At 37.7% G+C, this 22,179-nt stretch overlaps 2 protein-coding genes across 3 annotated transcripts; one reads left to right on the top strand and one right to left on the bottom strand.

Moving 5' to 3' along the window:
- Nucleotides 1-2,424: 2,424 nt before the first annotated feature.
- On the top strand, nucleotides 2,425-4,170 carry LOC105057667 (protein JINGUBANG). Its single transcript, XM_010940343.4, has one exon. The coding sequence runs from the start codon at nucleotides 2,558-2,560 to the stop codon at nucleotides 3,779-3,781; it is 1,224 nt and encodes a 407-aa protein (XP_010938645.2). The 5' UTR covers nucleotides 2,425-2,557; the 3' UTR covers nucleotides 3,782-4,170.
- Nucleotides 4,171-7,453: 3,283 nt separating this feature from the next.
- Nucleotides 7,454-21,723, bottom strand: LOC105057668 (uncharacterized). Of its 2 annotated transcripts, none has more exons than XM_010940344.4 (7): nucleotides 21,525-21,723; nucleotides 21,299-21,415; nucleotides 18,431-18,823; nucleotides 14,524-14,663; nucleotides 14,276-14,396; nucleotides 9,431-9,571; nucleotides 7,454-7,914 (listed from the first exon to the last, which is right to left on the bottom strand). In XM_010940344.4, exons 1-7 carry the CDS (start codon nucleotides 21,597-21,599, stop codon nucleotides 7,831-7,833), a joined length of 1,071 nt encoding a protein of 356 aa, XP_010938646.1. In that variant the 5' UTR covers nucleotides 21,600-21,723; the 3' UTR covers nucleotides 7,454-7,830. The 2 variants fall into 2 exon arrangements, with proteins under 2 accessions (XP_010938646.1, XP_073104571.1); XM_073248470.1 differs by lacking the exon at nucleotides 21,525-21,723 and adding an exon at nucleotides 20,313-20,491.
- Between the last annotated feature and the right edge of the window lie 456 nt (nucleotides 21,724-22,179).

Raw genomic sequence — 22,179 nt, forward strand, 5'->3', positions numbered from 1 at the left:
AATACTTGAGATTAGCATGCCTTAAATTGTGGAATCAATTAGTGGGACCAGTGGTCCTGTGCCCAACCAAAGGGAAGTTGCAAAGAACTTGGTCCAACAACTCTTTAGTGCCCTAAAGTGAAGTGCTTCAAGCCATATAAAATTGTTGAGCTCCTTGCATGTTACTCAAATACATGAGTTTGGAGAGGTGAGAAACTTAAAGAAGGGATTAGTGTTTGTTCTCTTCTTTATAGTTTGAATAAGGATTGTTGTTGTTCTCTTTCTAATTTTAATATTATTTTGGAAAATATTTTGAGGCACTGGGGTTTTGCTCACATGAAAAGTTTATCAGGCTGACAGGCTGACAACTGCTGATTTGGCTACTCCTTGATTGACTAACCTAGCATGTAGATCAACAAATTCTGTGAGTTACAACCATCCTCTCTTGCCCCATATAGAGAATTGTTTATATGCACATAATAAAAGTTCCAAAACTTCATCACGTACTATTATTTTCAACCTAACACAAATTAGATTTCTAAAAAATCAAAATAAATTATGTCGAGCCAAGAACATCAGCATCGTTCTATTACTTTATAGTATATTAAACTTCTTATTGAAGTAGAATCTTTCATGAACTACCCAACCGGTCTAAAGCACCAAACCATCAACCGAAATAATCTATTGGATTGTTCAACCAGAAGATATATGCGCAACGAATAACATTTTCTTAGGTAAGATTTCAGGACCAAAAAGTACTTCTCAAACAGATTATTGCAATCTTTATTTGGATGCATCTGAAGTTCACCGCAACCTAGATTAGCGATAATCTTGGCGATTCTCCTTCTACCATTCTTTGAAGACGCTCACGGTTTATAAATGTATTAATATATTTGTGTTCTCTAGTATATCATTAATGTGAGTTACTTTTAAAAGTTTAGAACTATAAGTTCATATATATTAAATTCTGGAGAAGTTCGCCAATTCATGGAAAGTTCATCCCTCCTCGCGGGAGGGAATAAAACCTACGCCATGAGCACATTGGAGGTCGGTCTAAAGGGTAGAAATGAATATAAAATATAAAGACAAGTTACATTCCTTTTAAACATGATATTATATGAACAAAAACATACCCCTCAAGGCAAGGTCCATGTAGGGTGGCCTCCCATTGAATACGGAAGCTTAGCATGCCTTTACCGTATAAATAAACAGGGATTGTGGATCCCACCAAAAAATTAGGAAAAATAGAGGCGTTGAGGTCCTCTCCCAAACCAAAAGACCTAACTCGGAGTCCCTTTGAGATTACTACAGTAAGAATATAATTCCTTGAGATTTCTAGATTTGAGCGCAATTTAATCATCGCTGATTAGGCTTCTGTGTTGCCGAGTAAAGACGCATTACAAAGCATGAGTTGGAGGGCACATGGCCATCAAAAAGACATGATCATGCGATCCTATCTGAGCTAAAGATTGTGACTTAGGATGTCATCAGATTGCTTTGAAATGCGCCAAAGACAAAATAAATAAATCTTGCCCACTGGATTAGCAGGGTGCCAACATTTCCATCAAACAAGAGTAACCAACTCTTTTAATATATATAGCTTTTTTTTTCTTCAAAAAAATGTATTTTATATTTGAGGCCAACGATTCAAAGACACTGACCACATGATCACATCTACAATTTTTAACCTTCATACTTGTTGCTAGCTCTTCAAAATCTTTTTCCATCTTAGATTTTTCAGAGGATTTTGTAAACAACAGTTAGATATTTTAAGATGATTTTGTTAACAACACAAGCCAAATAAACAATTGGATGTCCATTAGCATGAAAACACTAAAATTAGTGAAATCCTTATAATTTTGTTAAATAGATTCTATTAGACTTGCAAATCATTTCCATGGTTGCCACTGCCAATGTAGCATGTGGCCATTTTCAACTAGCCAGAATCTAAGGAAGATCTATCTGATAAGTACAGCTTCATGTAGTCCTACCTGGTACATAGGCATCATATCTTCTTCAGCTTTTACCTTTTAGCCTAACTCATAAGTCACCACACTGCTTGTGCAAATATGAATATGTGGAACACACTCTGATAGCAAATATGGGAGCCAATTAAGGTTTAGCCAATGAAAACATGGTACTCTCCTTTTGGCCTAACTCCCAAGTCACTTCATATAAGTTATGTGGAATACACTTTGATGCAGCAAATCTTCAAGGCCAATATTTTGTAGCCAATCAAAGTATGGCAGCAAAGAATCCCTCCTCAATATAATAAGCACAAAATTGAAAGATATGAGCATTTTGGTCCATTCACAGGACACACAAGTCCAAGCTAGACTCCCACCCCAAAAGCTGGAGGAGCGTGTGGGTCCCACCAAAGGGTGCTTGTTTCCAAAGTAGCCGTTGAACCGCCCTCCCACCGTTTTAAATACAAAAAACCATCACCGACCCAACAAAGCCATCTCTGAAACCTCTAACCTTAGTGTCGAGAAATCTAACACCACTCTCTCTCCCCTTAATATACTCTCTCCAACGGCTCTCTCTTTCCCCTTGTTCTCCATTCCCATTCCCCATCTCCATGCAATCCTTAGCTAAAAGAATTGTAAACAATTTTGCTCAAAAAGAGCTGCAACCAATGGCGTATTCAGAGCCCACCATATCAACTCCATTGCTCGCAAAATCTTCAAGCAGTAGCGACTCTGAAGGCAGCCTGACACCAAACCAATCACCACCAAAAGAGCTTCAATGCTGCATTCCAAACACGCTTACCGGAGGTTTGCAGCACAAATCATTGGCTATTCTTTCAGGCCACATTGGTTCTGTCTCCTGCCTGGCCCTCTGTGGCGAGTTTATTCTTAGTGCCTCCCATGGCAAGGACATCATCGCCTGGCAGCAGCCCGACCTCCGCCGGTTCACAAAGTTTGGTCATGGAGATGGCTCGGTGAAGGCCCTTGTAACTGTCGGGAACCGAGTCTTCTCTGCTCATCAGGACGGCAGGATCAGAGTATGGAAGGTGTCGCGAAGCTCCGAGAACATCTTTCGGCTGACCGCCACCCTACCGACGACCAAGGACTACTTGTGCAAGTTCATGAAGCAGAGCAATTACGTTCAAACCCGGCGGAACCACCGCAAGCTATGGATCGAACATGCCGATAGTATCTCATGTCTTGCAGTCTATGGTGGTGTCATCTATTCAGGGTCTTGGGATAAGACCTTGAAGGTGTGGAGGGTGGCAGACCTCCGGTGCTTGGAGTCGATAAGAGCGCATGATGATGCCATCAATGGCCTAGTTGCGCACGAGGGTCTTGTTTATTCTGCGTCGGCCGATGGAAAGATCAAGGTTTGGGAGAAGGGGAGGAGCATGCATTGCTTGAAGCGAGTGTTGGAGGGCCGCAGGGATGTGTCCTGGAATGCGGTGATCATCTGCGATGAAGGGAGATTGGTATACGGCGGAGGGTCCGATGGGCGGGTTATGGGATGGGAAAGAGATGTTGGGAGGGACAATTGGACGTTGGTTTGTGATGTGAGGACTCATGAGATGGCTGTGCTGTGCTTGTGTTCCATGGGGGAGTTTGTGTGCAGTGGTTCAGCTGATAAGAGTATTGGTGTGTGGAGGAGGGAGAGTGGGGGAGGGCTTTGGAGGGTGGGGATTATAAGAGGGCCTGAAGGGCCAGTGAAGTGCTTGCAGGCCTCTTGCTATAGTGTTGGAGAGGGGTTTATGCTCTATAGTGGTGGGCTTGATAAGAGCTTGAGGGTTTGGTGGGTGCCTAAGGAATATAGTGGGGCAAGGAGAGTGGAGTAGAGAAGGATAAGGCCTGAAGAAATGCATCATATTGCAGTAGATAAAGGATGTTTGATATAAACTTCATAGATCTAATAGAGGGTGTTTTGGTGTGCTGCCTTGTTCTGGTTATTTGAAAGTATCAAGGCACTTTGTTGATTTGGAGATAGGTTCCTCAAAATTTATGGTTTGGTATGGCAGAGTGTAAGGATTTACTTTTGTTATGAGAAATGGTAGACTGTTCTCACTATTCAGGAAAGAAACGTCCTCCTCCCCACTCTGCCAGTACTGTGATTTGATTGCTGAGAACTACACAAGAGTGATTCAGGCTCCTAAAGAAACACAGTTTGTATGAGTGCTGAGTTTATAATTTGCACAATTAATCTCATCCTTCACAATATTTTGGAACATGTTTTTCAGTGGCATTTTTCCTAAATAAAATTATTATGTACTACTCAATGATGGAAGACAGTCAAGCTTTTCATCTTCAGAAGTCTCTTGGAATGGGTGGTGACTGAGCATTTTCCTATCAATTTCAGAAAGGAAAATTTTGTTTCAAAAGCTTTGCACAATTTGAGGACAAACCATGGACAAAAAGTTGAAATATAGACCCACAAAGGAGCCTTAAGATGTAAAGATAGCTTTTTATCTTCATGCAACCCCCCATAGCTTCCTTTTTTGCTGTCCTTGACAGAGTTTACATGGAAAGTTACAAAAAAGTAGTAGCTTGTGTGATTGCAGTGTTGATGATATGATTTTAGTATCCATATCATAGATCCATGCGTAATGAAAGGAACTCTACAGCCAGTTAAATCTAATTATGTGCTTCAATGGGGAAGGTGATGAACTTTTGATCCTTTGAGAATCCTTTGTAGGCTCTTTTTTTTTTTTTTTTTTGATGGGCGGCATCTTAAGCATTTTACTACCAATTTAATATTTTCCTTGGATGCCATACGTGGACTTAAGAAGCGTCCATTCACTTAAAAGTAACATGATTTGCGACTTACAAGAAATACTGTTCCAAGAAGGGCCTGGACAATTCAATCCAGAATGTCCTTCCAAATGTTCTTTTTCTTTGTTTTTAAGATCAAAGAAAAAAATTAGTCGTATACCACTTTTTTTTTTTTTGTCTTAAGCTTTTTTTTTTTTTTTTTCATTTCTATTCTTTTCCCCTTTCCTTTTGAGAAAAATGGTGATGGGTTACCAAATTTTATTAAAGGAATGAAGCTATCACATGGACAAACTTATACAAAGAAGAGAGACTTATATATTTCATCTTTCATGAAGTTTCAACATTGTAAGAGAACCAACATTAGCTGGTTGTACCTTTCAAGTGGAAAGACACTCAAAAGGACACGAGAGTAGGGTCACAAGCAAATACTTGATATCAAATGGTCAAGAACTTTTAAAGGAATATAGTGAAGGAGACAACAATCCATCGTTGAGGGATTAGAAACAAAAAAAAAATAGGACTGAAAATGAATCGGATATGGATCGGATATCATCATATCCATATTCGTATTTATTTTATCTAACGAATATAAATATGGATACAGATACTATTCGGATGCAAAAATTTATATCCATATTTATTTTAAACGAATACGATACAATTCAAATACTGAAAGTAGGAATATAATTACAGATATTATTTAGATAATTAAAATTTATGACTACAGAATCAAAGATATTACTAAATAAATGATAAATCAAGTTAATAATATGTTTATATGGTTGTATAATTCTCTTAAAATTAATAATTATTATATAAGATTATATGTAGATTCGGATATTCGAATACAGATCGGATAGTTGTCTATCCATATTCATATTCATTTTTCTTTAACGATATAGATACGGATACGGATATTTGTCGGATTTTCAAATTTCTGTTCATATCCAAATTGATTTGGATACAAAAATGAATCCGAACAAATAATATCCATACTACTTTCATCCCTAAAAGGAATACTGAAGGCCTGACCAAATCAGCTAGATGATTATTTGCGAAGCTAAGCTGAGTTGATGGTTTGTGATTATTGAACTTCTATAATTAATGGCTACTGTAGTACAGCGTGACACTTGAGCCGAAACTAGGATATAATTTGTCGATGTCATGCCATCATTTTAAAGCACTCATTTCGCACGGGATCATCAGAATTACAGATTACAAAATCAACATATCATAACTTATTCCCCTAATATTGTCTATATACCATCAGCATCACATTCACAACACCTTGGATTGAATATCTCAACCCCTGAAGAATTTTGAACAAGGAAAAATGTCCCCTCAGATACAAATTGACTGTATTTTTCTTTCAAAGGGATCAAATTTGTTGCATAGTTCCAAACTTGAAGTCATTCATGATTCTTTTACACTCCAAAATACTAGCGGGTTATCAGTATAATGCTGCCTTGGTTCCAAAATGTTTGAAATTTCAGTAGCTTTTACCATCTCAAAACCTGTATGTTTTCCAATCTGGTCTATCTTTCATCGAGTAACTCCTTGGATGAGAAAACACCGTCTCGTGGTTCTACCGAATAGGTGAAAGAAATGGAGATTTCTAAAACAAAGAAGAAAGTATGAAATTGCTATTCGGCAATAGATGACACAATTTGCCGTTACCACCACCTTCCATACAAGCGCGGCAGCCATATTTGAGATATCAAAACCAATTATATACACCCAATGGAAGTGGAAGAGATCAATTTCCACACCGTTTATATCCTGGCTATACGAGCATTAAACTTGGTTTGCCGAGGTACCTATGTGGTGGCTTCGGCCTCCTCTATTTCAAAAACGACACACACACAGATGTGAAGAAAATCTCATATCATTCTTAACAAACTCCAATCTGGCCTTACTTATATTCAATGAACTAACCAATCAATTATTAATTAAAAAAAAAAACTATCAGAATTGGGACTGCTGTTTAAAAACTCAATGAGGTCATGCACAGAAAACCTGAGAAGCAAGTCTGCCACATGGAAGCTAAACAAATCATGCCATCATGCCAAGCCTAGGCCTGCAACATGGAGGAATGAGAGGAGAGAGAAGATATCTGTAAGGGGAAAGCCATATGTAAGAATTAAGAAATGAAAGAACATGAGTGATAAAAAGGAAATGAGAAGAGAACAATTATTAATGTTCCAGCAGCACAACAGAAGTTAATTGCGTTTTATGAGCATACAAACATATGTCCACCAAGTAGCCTTTCTCTGGATTAATCTGAATATATTAGTTGTCCAATCTGACATCATTGAGTATTTCATCAACCGTGAGAGTAACATACCTTCCAGTTATGACTCATTAAAGGCAATATCATATCAGCAAGGCATCACGCTTCACTTTCATAAGATGCCCCAAAAAACAGAACAAGTATATGTAACAGCTATGCAGCTAATTCTACAAATCAAATTTGCATGAATCAAGTTTTTCTTTTCTGTCTAGTAAACAAGACAGCAATGTCCCTGTTGAGCAGTCCTCTATTCTAAGCTTTCCCACCTTCAACAACTGCCAGGCAGCAGGTCTTAACCCTTCTGAAGCTATTCTTGATAGTTATATAAGTCACCAGGCGGCACAAAATTAGCCCGCGACAGAACACAAAGTATAATTTCCCACAAGTCAGGTGCATAATTTCCAACATTTACATCAGTTTGTTCACCAGGAAACAAGAAACAGCGCTGATAGATCAAGGCAAGAACTATTTGCAAGTCAATAGTTTCTATTGATTATAAAATTTAGAAAATTTAAAACAGAACCAGATTCTGACAAGCATGTGGATTATTTTTCTACACGTAAATTAGCAAATCAAAATTAAATCCGGATAACCTACATACTTTCTGGAAATATTGGATCACATGCTTTTGGATTAGAAAATGAGAGGCCTCATCCAGCTGTAGCCATTTTCAAGAAATACACTATCTTAGCAAATGTCAGGCATATGGTTTGCCCAGACAGGTTCTTCGACACTCTCCTCAGCTCTAGATTTTCTCAACAATGTCTTGGCGATGAAGCATGCAAGAAATCAACTTCTTCTACCAGTTCTTCCAAGATCATCACAGGACTACTGTTGTGGCGACGTCAATTGCCTGAGGTTGTACTTGGAAAGCTCCTTGTACCTTTCAACCATACCAACCAAGCAAATAGTCTGCATAAATTTTGCATTGTATAAGATTATTCAGGATCTCAGAAAAAAAAAAAAAGATACACAAATGATAATTATATGATTGTCAAATATTAGAGAATTTCAATTTAATCTGTTCTAAATATGAAAGAAAATAATTAAAACCAGCTTGCCATGAAGTTGATCGTGGCTCATCTGCTGATGTTTACACCTGACAATATTAAACCCCACCATGGAGAAGCAACACATAATAGTCTTATATATGATTTATGAACTATGAAACCCACTTTGCAGCATCACATTTCTTTATGGTATGCGAATGTTTATGCTTAATATATAGGTTCCAAGATACATAAGGTAGGTTTCTTATAGACATTTTCAGGTTACATTTTAACTCAGTGGTGCAGCACATATTTAAGCTAGCAATAATCAATTATTTGTGATTCAATAATCTAGAAATTTTCCTTCATCTAACGGCAACACTGGAACACAAAAACATGTTAATCAATATATTTAGAAGTTAGAAGGGTGAATAAACTCATTGACATCAATGACAAAATATTTCTACTTTTATGGGAGGATATTAGCTGGGCAAAGAGGCAACTCCAAACTTTAAACTAATAAAGATTCTTTCAACCTATAGTCAAGCTTCCATATTAGTAATATGCACATTCAACTGTATAATGCCACCTACATCCAACCACTTCCAAGCAAAATGTGGTAACCTTGATTTCTTTTTTTTTTTTTTTGTGTGTGTGTGTGTGTGTAGGAAAAGAATGCCAAAATCAAATATTCCTTTGTTAAACTTTCACTCTTCATAATTTTAGCCAAAATATTGGTAAGACAAGCACATGGAATTCATTGATAAAGATTTGGAGTGCAAATAGAAACACCTACATAGACACTCTCTTCTCCACTAATACACCCCTCTCGAGTCTCTCCCTACACAAAATGTTCTATGGAAGGAACAAAATATCAACCGAAAATTTAAGTATATTTGACAATTCATGTCAACAAAAAAATCTCATGGCCCAAAAAACATCTAAATTCTTCCTGGGGTGCCTGTATAACTTTGTTTTTTTGATAGACACCTTATCTTCTTATTCATTTAAGCCTCACATTTTGCCTAGACTAAATCAATAGTACAGAACTGGCCCCAGATCCAAAAGTGTGTTTAAGAAACAACCACTATCCAAGAATGTAGTTCTCTGATTAGTACAGAAAAAGGTTTTCTGAAACATAAATTTCTAGTGAATTGGCCAGCCAGAATTCTAACAATACCGATTGAACCAAAGTTTACTAACAAAGAGTGAAGATGTAACTCCAGTTTTGAAGTTTCAAAGAACAAGTTCCTTTAGGTAATAAAGAATGCAGAACAAATTAAATATAGACAGTTGAGGAGGGTTATTATGGACTGCAATCTCACTGGAAATTGCGGCTGCTTTCTGATTAAACAACAAAATCCACTTTTTTTTCCTTACAAGTAGACTGGCAAAGAAATAAGATATTCAGGCATAATCAAAGGCAGTGTCCTATTTACCTTGACAATCTGGACAATGATGGTCTTATCTGGATTGTTGAGATCCACCTTATGCGGCTGGGGAACTGACTTTGCTACTGCATTTATGATGGCCATCCTCTCAATACCTGCATTAGCACGTGCTTCGTACAACACTGCAAACTGCATGCATGAAAGGATTAGCGGAGTCTTCCTTAACAATTTGCATTCTATGATCTCTAGCAACACAAATGGAGGAATACATTAAATGTTCCCTGAAGATAAAGAGTTCAAAAATAAAATCCCCACTAGATACTCCAAAAGTCATTATTTGCAACATAAGGAAAACTAGAAAAGAACTTGAAGCTAAAAATTAAGGTTGCAACCTCTGCTCCACAACACTAAGGTTGGCCAAAGTATGACCATTTAACGGCATTAGAAGTGGAGCAGAAACCAACCACTTATATTAGCATTTATAAGTTGAAATTCATCTGCACTTATGTATGGAGAGTTTTTACAATTTAAAATTTTTTTGTTCACCTCATCACCCTTGACCAGTTAGTGTTTGTGATCAAACAAATTAATCCCTAAGAGATCAAGTGAGACAGAGACAATTTTAAAAATTCATCTCTCGCTCATCTTCATTCAACAGTGATGTGCCCCGCTCAAGGACTTTCCCTTGTGGACGAAGTTCATCACCAAGGTGGACTGTAACCAGTTTAATTTATTATTTGCTGTTCAACTAAGGCCACCTGAACACTGTCACAATCAAAAACCAGATCGAGGACAAGATACATTAAAACATCCATATTTGATAATTGAGGCCCCTACTTCCAGTCCCTCACCACAAAAAAATACATGATGGGGGTTTGAGTGCCTGAAAGAAAACCTGAAGGCACTCCAAAAACTTAAGCTAGTTATTGCCCAAGTTCCACAACAAACTAGAAGATAAACACCAGTTTTACCAACAAATCACTCATATTGCAATTCATTTTTACTTCTAAGAAAGCACTGCATACATAAAAGTTCAAATAGGTCAGAAGACATCTGGATGTTTTTTTCCTTTTCCTGATAATCAGCAAGGCACAAGTCACAATTCATCAAATCAGAAATGAATGTAGGAATAGAAAATACTAATTTTATTAAGGACTAGAGAGCAAATGATGCTGTGATCCAAAAATTAAATTCCCTCTTAATCCCCTCTTTGCATCGACAATCTGCAAATTATTGTTGTGAAACAGAGAACCTATCATGGAATACTGTACCACCCCATACTGTCTAGTACGGAGCATACCATACCATACCGGTCTCGTATCGGTCCGCCATCTCGGAGCGTACAGACATTATCGTACCGTACCAAACCACATACTGATATTAAACAGGATTTTACTGGTATGGGGTCTGGTGCCAAGACGGCGAACCTTGGAATCTATTATTATAAATGCTAACAAATTACACAGTTCCTAAGGGACATTACTTCCACATTCCAACTAATAATGCTCTTCAAATTTCCTTTTTAGCATGCATTCTACTTATCAAACCAAGCCTGTAACTTTTCTAAGGCAGGCTTCTTTACTTCATCTGAAGCAAATCAGCCAATAGTTCCAGAAAAGTCAAGCAAGCGATCCCAATAGCGTCTCTAAACAATGAAACATATGTTCCAATGAAAACAACAGTTAAGGATTTGACTTTCTTGAAGGAGCAGAAGATTAAATTTGTTCATTATCTTTCTTATAATCCTCTCAGCTGCACAGATTGGTATCTATCTTTAATCAGGCAGGAAATTAATTTAGGAACAAGATCCAAAATTCCAATCCCGCAGCTGGCAATACATTCCAACAACAACTTCCAAAACAAGAACTATTATAGCTCCAACAGATAAAGTTTTCTAAAAGCATCTAACTTTTGAAGGTACCATCTGCTCCATGCCTTAGAAAAATGATGGGCAAAAACAGTTCATTTATGTGCTCAGAGGGAGAAAAGACATTTGGCAAAAACTCCTTGGAGCAAACCCTAGTTTGTCATCCTCCGCCAAGAGTCATAAGAATGACAAAGAGTCGAATGGTTCCAAATAATGCTTCGGCACATCATCTAATTAGCTATTCTAAGTTGTAATTTTTCTACTATGTCCAAGAAATATAGCATATGTTATTGGGCACTTTCCATAAGAAGCCATTCTTCAAACATAGGAAGAGTGTTCTGTATCTTTACTTCATGTAAACCAAAAAAAATTATCATAACTTCTCTCTGAGCCAAGAATCAACTTCCCTAAAAGAACTGATTCTGGCATTGATGCTGCTGTAGATGCTATTACAAAAGGTATCTTCCAGATCTTAAAGTAGCTTAACTAATCTTGTGACTCAAAATTTCCATTAGCAATTTTCCTCGAGGCCTTGGTTATCTGGCATAGGCTGCGAGGCCTAGCACAAACTTTGGAGACAACAGCAGGCACCTAAACTATTCTAAGCAAGAATGAAATTAATCCTAGAAATAAGAAAGCATATACGATTTTAAAATCTCAAATCGAAAGATATTTAAGTAAACTGAAGGCTACATAGGGATGACTAGTAGCTTCTTTACTCTTGAAGGCCCTCGTCATTGACCGGAATGCACCAAGGCTCCTTTGAAGAAGACCGTGACCTGCCAGGATCCACCAACATGCTGCTGCCAATCCCTGGAATCCACCAGGATTTGCTCTAGAATCCACCAAAGCTTGCACAGAATGCACCATGCAAAGAAAATTTTAAGAGCAACCATGAGCTACATGTACTCCAGATGGAAGCTTTCATTGATGCAAAAAAACTGAGTACATAGGGGCTATTTACAGGCTCTAGGATCCCTCACATTAATAAAGATGAATGAGTAGGCATAGAGTTCGATTAGCACTTGAGTAGCTTGTAAATTTGGGAATCTAGAACAATTTCTCGGCCTTAGAAGCATTCTGGACACCAAAAATAATTTGATGGCTGGGTTTCTACCTCTTGATTCAGTCTGACAACATGCTAACCGCCATAGATCCTTCTAGTTTGACAAAGATCCGAACTATGATGACTTCAGGGATTTTGGGGCTAATTATGGATCTGATGGCAAGGTTACTTCTGTCAAAAATAGGTTGGACAGCACATATACTACTGTCGGATATCTGACAGCATAGATCTTGCCATCAGATTTCTAGTTTTAGCCTGCATTGACACCGCTTCAATATTTTGACCATATCTTCATCATCTGAGCTACAATCAAGGTGATTCAAGTGGAACTGCAAAGACTACTTGATGTTCGACATTGTGGAAGTGGTTTCAGCTTCAAATTCAATCTGTGCTTATGGTGAACTTCTGGACTGATGTGCACTGGACAGCATCTAACACTGTAACTTGGCCTAATTTTCTAAAAAGTTAAACCCTTTGGACACTTTTGAGTCACATGTCGCCTTGTTTTCTTGCTTTACCTGAGCTAAAAATGGTCCGGAGGTCTCACAGGATTCTTATGATAGTGAGAGGTGCGGTTTCAGCCTACATCATTATCCTTAGCGTCAAGGATCGCAGAACCAGAATCGAACCCCATGCCAGTCGGCCGATGGCAGTATGGTTTAGTATGGATCCATACCAGTCCATGTTGGGCAAAACTAAAAGGGCAGAGAAGGGGAGAGGGAGAAGAAAGAGGAAGAGAGGGCTTCTAGCGGCCGCCAGAGGCCATCCGAGCTCTTGCTGAGCTCGGTAAGCACAGAGGGAGGGAAAGAGAGAGGGGGAGGTCCTTATCGGATGACCGAAGGCCGTCAGAGATCTCCAGACGGATGGCGATACCATCGCGACATCTTTAACGGCCGGTAAGCCCACGACGAAGGGCCTGAGGGCGGCCGAGGCCGAAATAGGGCCTCTATCCTCCACCAATATGAAACAGGGGTTTGCCCCTGTTTCGCCTTTTTTTTTGGATTTTATCATGCGAAGTCTGGCAATCTAGTTGCCGACTTCAACCAAAATGATATATATATATGTGTGTGTGTGTACACACACACACATATATATACACACACACACACACACACACATATATATATATCATTTTGGTTGAAGTCGGCAACTAGATTGCCAGACTTCGCATGATAAAATCTACAAAAAAAAGACGAAACATATATATATATATATATGGTGAAGTCGGCACTCCAGGTGCCGACTTCGCGCAATAAAACCCAAAAAAAAAAGACGAAATAGGGGCGAACAATTGCCAACTTCGTGCAATAAAACCAAAAAAAAAAAAGGTGAAATAGGGGTGAATCCTATTTCGCACTAGAGGGTGGAGGCCCTCCTCCGGCCTCGATCACCCTCAGGCCCTTCGGCACAAGCTCGAAAGCCTCCGACGGCCACCAAAGGCCCTCTCTCTCTCCATCCCCTTCTCTCCCCCCTCTCTCTCTTCCTCTCTTTCTTCTCCCTCCCTCCAGGATGGCCACTGTGTCGTTTTGTATGCCGAAACCGGACTGATTTTCCAACGGTATGGTTCAGCACGGTCTGAATCATCCGATTCGAGATGGTTCGGCGAATGATGCTTAGCATCATTAATTTTAACATCCTCTATGACCAAATGTATTATTGAAGTTCTGATTACAATATTTTATGGTAGCATCTTGGCACTGGAATAAGTTGTGAATAGTTGACCCCCACAAGATTGAGAAACATTTTTCTAATACCTTTGAAACAACTCATCTAGATCAGAAGGTCAGATTTTAAAAAAGAATGGATTACTTGCTTTTTTGGTGATCTTTTAGGAAAAAGTGTCATCCTACTCAAAAAGTAATATAACGATTTGCAAGAATATCCACACAAAAATGAAAAGAGTTTATTCTTCTCCTTGGGCCAAAAACCACAAGAATGAGAATTCAGGATTTAAGCATACCTTGCATGGAGTTGAAGCTTCACTTGGAAAATATTGTTCGATAAGTGGTTTAATTGCTTTTTTTATTTCCTCTTCTGATGCATAACATGTCACCTCAGCTGGTAAAACTCTTAATATAAACCTATGTGACAAAATTGAACTCAGAGAAATCATGAGCTATGAATCTCTATTGAAATCAGGAGAAAGTAAAATAAATATATAAGATTTCTACTTATTTGAATACAGAAAAGAGTGGCACAGATTTGAACCTTGACATATGTTTCCTTGTTGAAGCAGCTGAACTCATCATGTGATGTACTATGTCCACAGGGCTAGGGTCTCCAGCTCGTTTATGCATTTGAATGAAGACAACACCATTACAACCTGACTCAAGACTCACAAAATGCCTCTGTTTTGATGGAAAAGTCTTAGCACAATGATCATTATTAAACTGTAAAATATTTAAGTAGATAAAAATAAAAAAGAAAGACAAAGCATGGATCACATAAGTGATGCTAAATAAGAAAGTAACCTAATTTTTCTGAAAAATTTATAAGTGAAATAGGCATAGAAACCCATTAAACAGCAAGGACACTAGTAGCTTTAATGGCTGGAGATGAAGCAGGGTCTGATCAAGCAGGGTTCATCTCAATTGTCATCTGATTATCAAACTACCCCTACAAAAAGCTTTTAAGATGCTACCAAGGAAAATTCTTCATGAACAACATATGAAACAGTTTTACTTTTCAGCCCTTCATCAGGCACTTTCAGTGTACAAGGACCGACCTATACCACGAAAAATAGTTGGACTGCAATAGCAATTCTGGATCAAATTCTCCCTAATACGATACTTGAGCAACAGCCTGTATCTCCTTGAGGATTTAGAAGCTCAATTGCTAGATTAATCATAGGAAAAAACAGTTCTACATGACAAAAAAGATAAGAAAATAGAAGTTCAAGTTTCCTGCAATACTCCTAGAATATAAGCTTCCCACAATATTCACAAAGTGTACAGCACCTAACGTGTTAACATGACAAGATGGATAAATGCGCCCATGTAGTTTTTAACATTATTTTTCAGGTTATCTATGCTGTTAATTCTAAATACAGTAATGCAGCCTCAATTGTATAATATATAATTAGAAACCATGCAATGAACATGTTTAACAACAATCAGCATAAATATAGAGGGTAATTTATCAGTCTAGGTTACTATATGCAAATTAAATTTTTATTGTATAGGGTAAAATGTCAATACACTAGCATAAAGTGGTTAAAATTTGCTCATGCTTTCGCAATGAAAATGAACCAAGTAGCGTATTGCAGTGCCAATTGTGTATTTTGTTATGGACTTGTGTAGCTTTGCATTTGAGATAACTCAAAAATAAAAATGATCTAATGGTAAAGATTTCAATCTAAAAATTGGTCAAAAGATAGACTATTATAATAATAATAATAATAATAATAATAATAATAATAATAATAATAATAATAATAATTGCTTGTCTCAACAATGCAATGTACAACTGCAAGAAGCTATCTGCAGATGACCAAGAAAAAATGGCCTCTAGCATCATCATAACTATAAGCAAAAATTGATTTTAATATTTCTGGTCAGACATAAAAATGATTTTTTTTTTATGAACTGATGGTTCCAATGTATCAGTCCTTTAAAAAGTTGTCCACTCAACAAAAACATAATTTAGAGTTGGCACATAAGACATGCCTGTCATTAAAGCTTATTCATATGTACATTAAAGACAAGGCATAAAATAAAGTCCATTCTTGTTATAGGTCTGTTCAATTTGTAATTCAGTAAACACATGAACTAATCAAAGATGATAAATAGTTTTGGCGGCAACTATAGTGTTTTTTCGCGAAGAGATGAAACAAATCTTTTTTTTAGTGGATTTATAGGAGCAAAGTAGCAGCCACTCTGCATTACCCAAGCAAGTGTCCAGGCAACTGTTCACAGACAGCGATAGGGTTCTAGGCTTGACTGTTCTCAAACCAGCTAATAATTGGCCATTTGGCCCCATTGCAGATGCTCCAGAATGCTTTCACGGAGCTCCAGTTCAAATTTTAGAATCAGAAACAGATCAAGTGATGGAGCACATTAATCTGATGCATATCAAATCTAGACTAGTCTTAGAAATGAGAAGGATGATGTCAAATGGTGATTGTTAACGGTTAGTATTTTCTCAGTTATAGCTTTCTTAATTTTGGCAGAACCATCAGAGCCTTTTTTCCCTGCATATGGAGATCTGCTGCACCTGAGAAAGTCAAATCCTCTCCTGGCAGAAGCAAGGTTGTTTGAATCTAACTAAAAGAAATGGGCCTCACCAAAATGTTTGTCCTCTAGGTAAAACAGGCCAAGAGAATGATCTTTATTTATTCATTAATAGCAGATTTGCTATTGTCAGTAACATTTTCTATCAAAAACAAAGAAAGGATGGACCATAGGCCAGGAACACCAGCATGTTGCTGGAATAAATGCGGAAAGAAAAGGGCTAGCAAGAAGCTGCAAGATTGTTGGAGGCCCATACTCATCCTAGTTGGCAGAGAATCAGGAAAGAGAGTAATAAGAAAGTTCCTCAGGAATCAGAGGCTAATGTGGCCAAAAACATCAAAGAATTTGAATTTTTCTGGTTAGACTGCAAGCGTTTTGCTTCACCTAAGTTGGAAAAATATATTAGTTGCTTTAGATCACGATGTTTCCAGTAATTTTGATGATCTTTAGTTTCAAGATCTTTTCATGGTCTGCTCATTTGTACCTTTTTTCATCGATGGATAGCCAAACTACCATCTTTCTTCCCACACACACAGCGAAAGAGAGAGAGAGGAGTGGATATGACTGAAGAAGGGAAATCCCAAAACAAATAATGCAACCAGCACATAGCAAATCATACACAGGGGAGCTATTTGGCTAATTGTTGGAAGAGAAAAGGATAAATATCAAAAGACTACAAAAATTCTAGCAACCAGCAGCATCCAGAGAATGTGCATTTGCTTATGTCTACAGCCATATCGCTAACTCTATAGACCAGCTCGGCAAGAAAACAATGTAATCTCAGCAATGTAATGATTAATGAGGATATTCAACAATTCAAGTGATGACCAAAGTAATTAAATTAATCTGGCAACAATCAAATCCACAAATGACAATTTGCAAAACTTGAGGGCATTTCACTTGGATGAGATTCAAAAGGCTACAATGATCTTCTATTAAGGGCAAAACAACTTACAAATGTGATTGCAACAGAGGCAAGCTTCCACAGTCAGCATGTGATGACAACAAAAGCATATACAGTATAATTCAATGCAGTATATATACCACCGAGTATCTCTAAAAAAGGATAACATTTCTATAACAATGATGCATCAGCCTCTAGTACCGTTCAATAGTGATGCATGGCCTTGGACACCATCTGCTGAACAAGCACATGCACCACAAGTGCGGAGATCCAGTGAAGTATAATTAAACCGAAAAAAAAAGGCCCTGAAAACATGGAAGAGTGCAATTCCACTATGCAAGGTTGGTTAGTATAGCAAATATGAAACTTACTGCAGTTAGGGCCCAATGATTCCATTATGTCCATGTCTAAGAAATTAGTTAAACTGATATTTAACATCTTCAATTAAAAACTTTTTGACAGTTATCTTTGTAACAATTAGTATGCGGATGTATGCAATGCACGAGTAGTTGTCAGTGTCCCTAAGAATGAGAAGTGCAGCACATATTTAAAGAAACAAATAGTAGGCAGAGGAAAACATATGTGCCATCAAACTCAAGTCAACTAACATATTTGTGAAGTCTACAACATCATAAGTCATGCAGCAACAAAACAAGCGCGGAAGGGAAGGCAAAGACTATACAACATTAATGGTAACAATAATGACAATAATTCAAGATATGCTTTAAATGATTATTACCCCATGATGCTATAAATAAAAATTGCATATGCTAATCAGCAAACAACAAAGCATAACAAGAAAAACCAAAAAGAAATAAATATAATTAACATCCATATTACTGGTGCAGTTATAACAATAATCGGCAAGCTAGAAAAAAAAAAAATTAAACTAGGCCATCGCAATTTCCATTTGATCCTCCCAAGTAATATAGCAAATTAGTTCATAGCATTAAAATTCTAAATTTTCCATAACTAAACCAACCTTGTTTCTATCTCCCAACTCTTGGAGCTCATCTTCAATTAACTCGTCAATTGGTTTATCAGTAACTTTATCAGATTCTGTATGATCATGTTTTGATGTATCTGTTTCTAGGCGCGGTTTCTTTGATGGTAATTCCTCATTTTCTTCTACATGTTTCTCAGCATCCGATCCCTCCTTGCAAGGAACCCCATCTTCTAGCTGCTCCTTTGAAGGCGTGTCCTCACTTTCTGCTGCTTTTTTCTCAGTATCTGACTCCTCCACATGAGGAGCAGCCTCATCTTCATCACTGGAAGAATCCGAGTCCTTAAATTTAATTTTTTTATTCAATGGTTTCATGGGAACAGTCCTACATTTTGCACCTGAATCCTTCCCATTCACAAGCTCTTCATAAAACTGCATATCAAATAAAAGGGAGAGGCTTACATAAGAACGCAATAGTTACTTGTCACAGCCATGTTGTATGTTTAATGAATACAATTGATAAGAAACAAGGAAAAGAGAAACAAACAAAAAAGAGTGAAGAAAAGGAGAATAATCCACCTAATAAATGAAAATTTTCATTATATAGCTAGTATGAAGACAAAGAACTCTACAGACAGTAATGGCAGGGACTGCTAGCAAAGCAAATCAGCTCAGGCTTCAAATGCTGGAACTGGGGGTGATTTAAAATTATTCTTCTTTTCTTACAAAGCAGGTAATGTAAGATATTACTAATAATGCCCAATATTTGTCCAAGCTTAGATTAAAAGGGATAGTGTTCACATTAACGCCAAAACGTTTATCGACATGGCATGCTATAGCAGCTAATTCCCAACGTAACTTAATCCCACTTGGGATTCACAAACAGAACTCTCAGATTTCCAAATGTGTTGATGAAACCAGCTTATCTCGACACATGGACAAAGATGCAGGTATCCTATATGAAATGATTGCCAAGATATGATAGGAAAGGTAAATGAATATGCTCAGAGTATTTTAATAAAATTACAAATATTTATAATTACTGATTGAAGAACAGCCAAATTAGAGCAAATGAAGATCCCATTTATTATACACAGAGGATCTACCTGTATGCTCCTGACCCTGTGTTTGACTTTCTCAAATAAGTGCCAAGCTGTGTCCAAAAAAAAGTTGCCACAAATCCTATAAATTTCTGATTTTTTTTGAAATATTCTGTTTTACTAAAATTTTCCAATATTAATTTTGAATATTCTTTTTTATTTAATGTTGCAATACAATTAAAAACACACCAGCTGCTTGACTACTTTTACAGATTAGTTCATGGACTTTCTGTGAGTATTCATGGACTTTATGAGAGTATCTAAATTCTTGTTTTTTTCCAATGCACATGCTTCCAAAATTTTCCCATCGGTGCCTCTCATCTTGAATTTTCTGCTGTCTGACATGTTTTTAAGAAACCTCCAATCGAAGCATGCGATTTTTGCCCACATAAATTCATTCAAACTCCAACATGTGACTGTGAAGGAGCAGAATTAATTAAGTCAATCAGAACTCAAAAGGTACCAGACTACCCATGCAGCCTCTAATGTCAGTATTTAAGAAACAATGAGTAGTACTAAGATGCCAAGTTTGTAAAACAGTCCAGGCATCATAATTGACAAGCCACAAGTGAATGTAGATTGTAAATTAATTAGAATCATGTATCTAGAAATACGGCCTGATAAAAAGATAAAGGCAGAGCATGACTCAACAACACCACATCAAATAAGTGGGACTAGGTTTGTTCTTTCAGCTATGAATACATGGTCATATGGATAAGATGCTATGACTATCTGGCCTGATAAAAAGATAAAGGCAGAGCATGACTCAACAACACCACATCGAATAAGTGGGACTAGGTTGTTCCTTCGGTTATGAATACATGGTCATATGGATAAGATGCTATGACTTTCTCCAAGCTAGATTTCCTTCCTGCCGCTGCTAAGTAGTAGGTGAAGTTCTGAAATATAATCGTAAAGCTGAATTTGGGCCAGTCTTCCATCATCCCACCGTAGCCATCTTGCATCATATAGTTGCAAATTCACAGCTCCGAGCCTTTTTCTTCAAAAGCATTATCACATAATGGGTGAGTTAAAAATTTGTGAGTGAAGCAGATGATTAGTATGTCATCAATTAAGAGGAATGTCAAAATCACTTAAAGAAGCTTTAATAATGTGAAAGAATTATTTTTGACAAGTAGCTGGGTTAAAAATTGACTCATTTTCCAGAATAAGAAAGAGATCAGAACTAGAAGAATATATTCTTCAGGACTGAAAAAACTAGAATGTGATCTCTCATAGGCAAAACAAGAAACAAAAAGTCATGCATAAAAAGATAAAACCATGGTGGAGGACAGCAGCAGCATAGTGGGCAAAGCAGCAGCCACTCATTCTCCACGGATGAATACATGAGAAAACGATTGACTAGCTGCTCTTTCGGTTAAAAATATGTGAGCAAAGCAATGACCATGGCGGATGACATAAATCGAAAGATGAAACCCACCAGCAATGCATAAAACAAAACAGCCGCAGCACAGTGGGATATGAAGAGAAAGAATCAAGACAGCATGGATAAACCAAAATTTTCGAAACTGAAACCAGAGCATGAAGTATGAAACATTCCAAAAAAAAAAAAAAAAGTGCAAGAACAAATATACAGACGATAAAGATTGGATTTTGAGCCTATGAATGCCAACAAGAGAACCATTCCAAGAGCAGATCATCTCATCAGGACCAGTAACTAACAAGGGTTCTAGCATACAAACCCAATCCAAAAGCATACAATAAGAAAGAAAGATGGAGACTTGAAGCATCTCTTGAGCAACTTTAGAACGAACCAGGAAGAACAAAGTGAGTAGAGGGGACGTACGGTCTCGAGAAGATTGAGGGCTTCATTGGTGGCCTGGCGCTCCCTTCCCCCGTCGCAGGTAAGGAAGAAACCCTGCACTCCGGGACGCAATGGATACGACCCCTTCTTCACAGGTTTCTACCACATCATCCAACCAAAACCAACAACCGAATCAGCTTCAAATAGACAGATAAAAACCTCTAATTTCTAACATTGAATGGAGAGACGGAGAAGAATGGAACTATACGCCATGGGGGAGATATTTCCTCTTCTTGCCCTTGCTGTTGTTGAAGCTGGAATTGGGTTTGTTCTCGGCGGCCATCGATCGTCTCCAGCCCTGGTTTTTTCGCTGGGAGGTTAGAGGATGATGGAAAGAAGCGAAGCAAGCCGCGAGAAGGGAGGATGGGGAGTAGTGGGTGAGCCTGAGGGCTTTGGGGGGTTTTGGGATCGTTCTGCGACCATGGCACGGCTTGATGCTTGCTAGGGCTGCAAGAGGTGCGAGTCAGGCCCATTATTTGGGTCCAAGATTAGGCCCAAGTTTGATTGGGCCAATAACCAAATGAGGTTTAATTTGATAAGTCTGAGCTCATTATTTGGTCACAATTACTCTCTTCATTGGGCTAACAACCAAATAGGTTAAATTTCGAGTGGCAATTTAGGATTCATGCCTATTCCTTGGAAGTAGAAAAAAATTTTAGACATATCTCCCATTAAAGATTCACTAGAATCGTGGAAATGAAGTGAAGAATACTAGATCCCATGCGATGGAAAAATGAGACTTGATCAAATTTAATGATTTAAAAGGAGGCTTTTGGATATAACCCAAACTTTAGCTAAACTTGTTTGTATATTGATTGGTTTGGCTTGTCTCATGTCTTAATGTAAGAGACGTCAATTGATTC

The sequence above is a fragment of the Elaeis guineensis genome, chromosome 14 (genome assembly GCF_000442705.2).
Source record: "Elaeis guineensis isolate ETL-2024a chromosome 14, EG11, whole genome shotgun sequence".
Lineage (NCBI taxonomy): Eukaryota > Viridiplantae > Streptophyta > Magnoliopsida > Arecales > Arecaceae > Elaeis > Elaeis guineensis.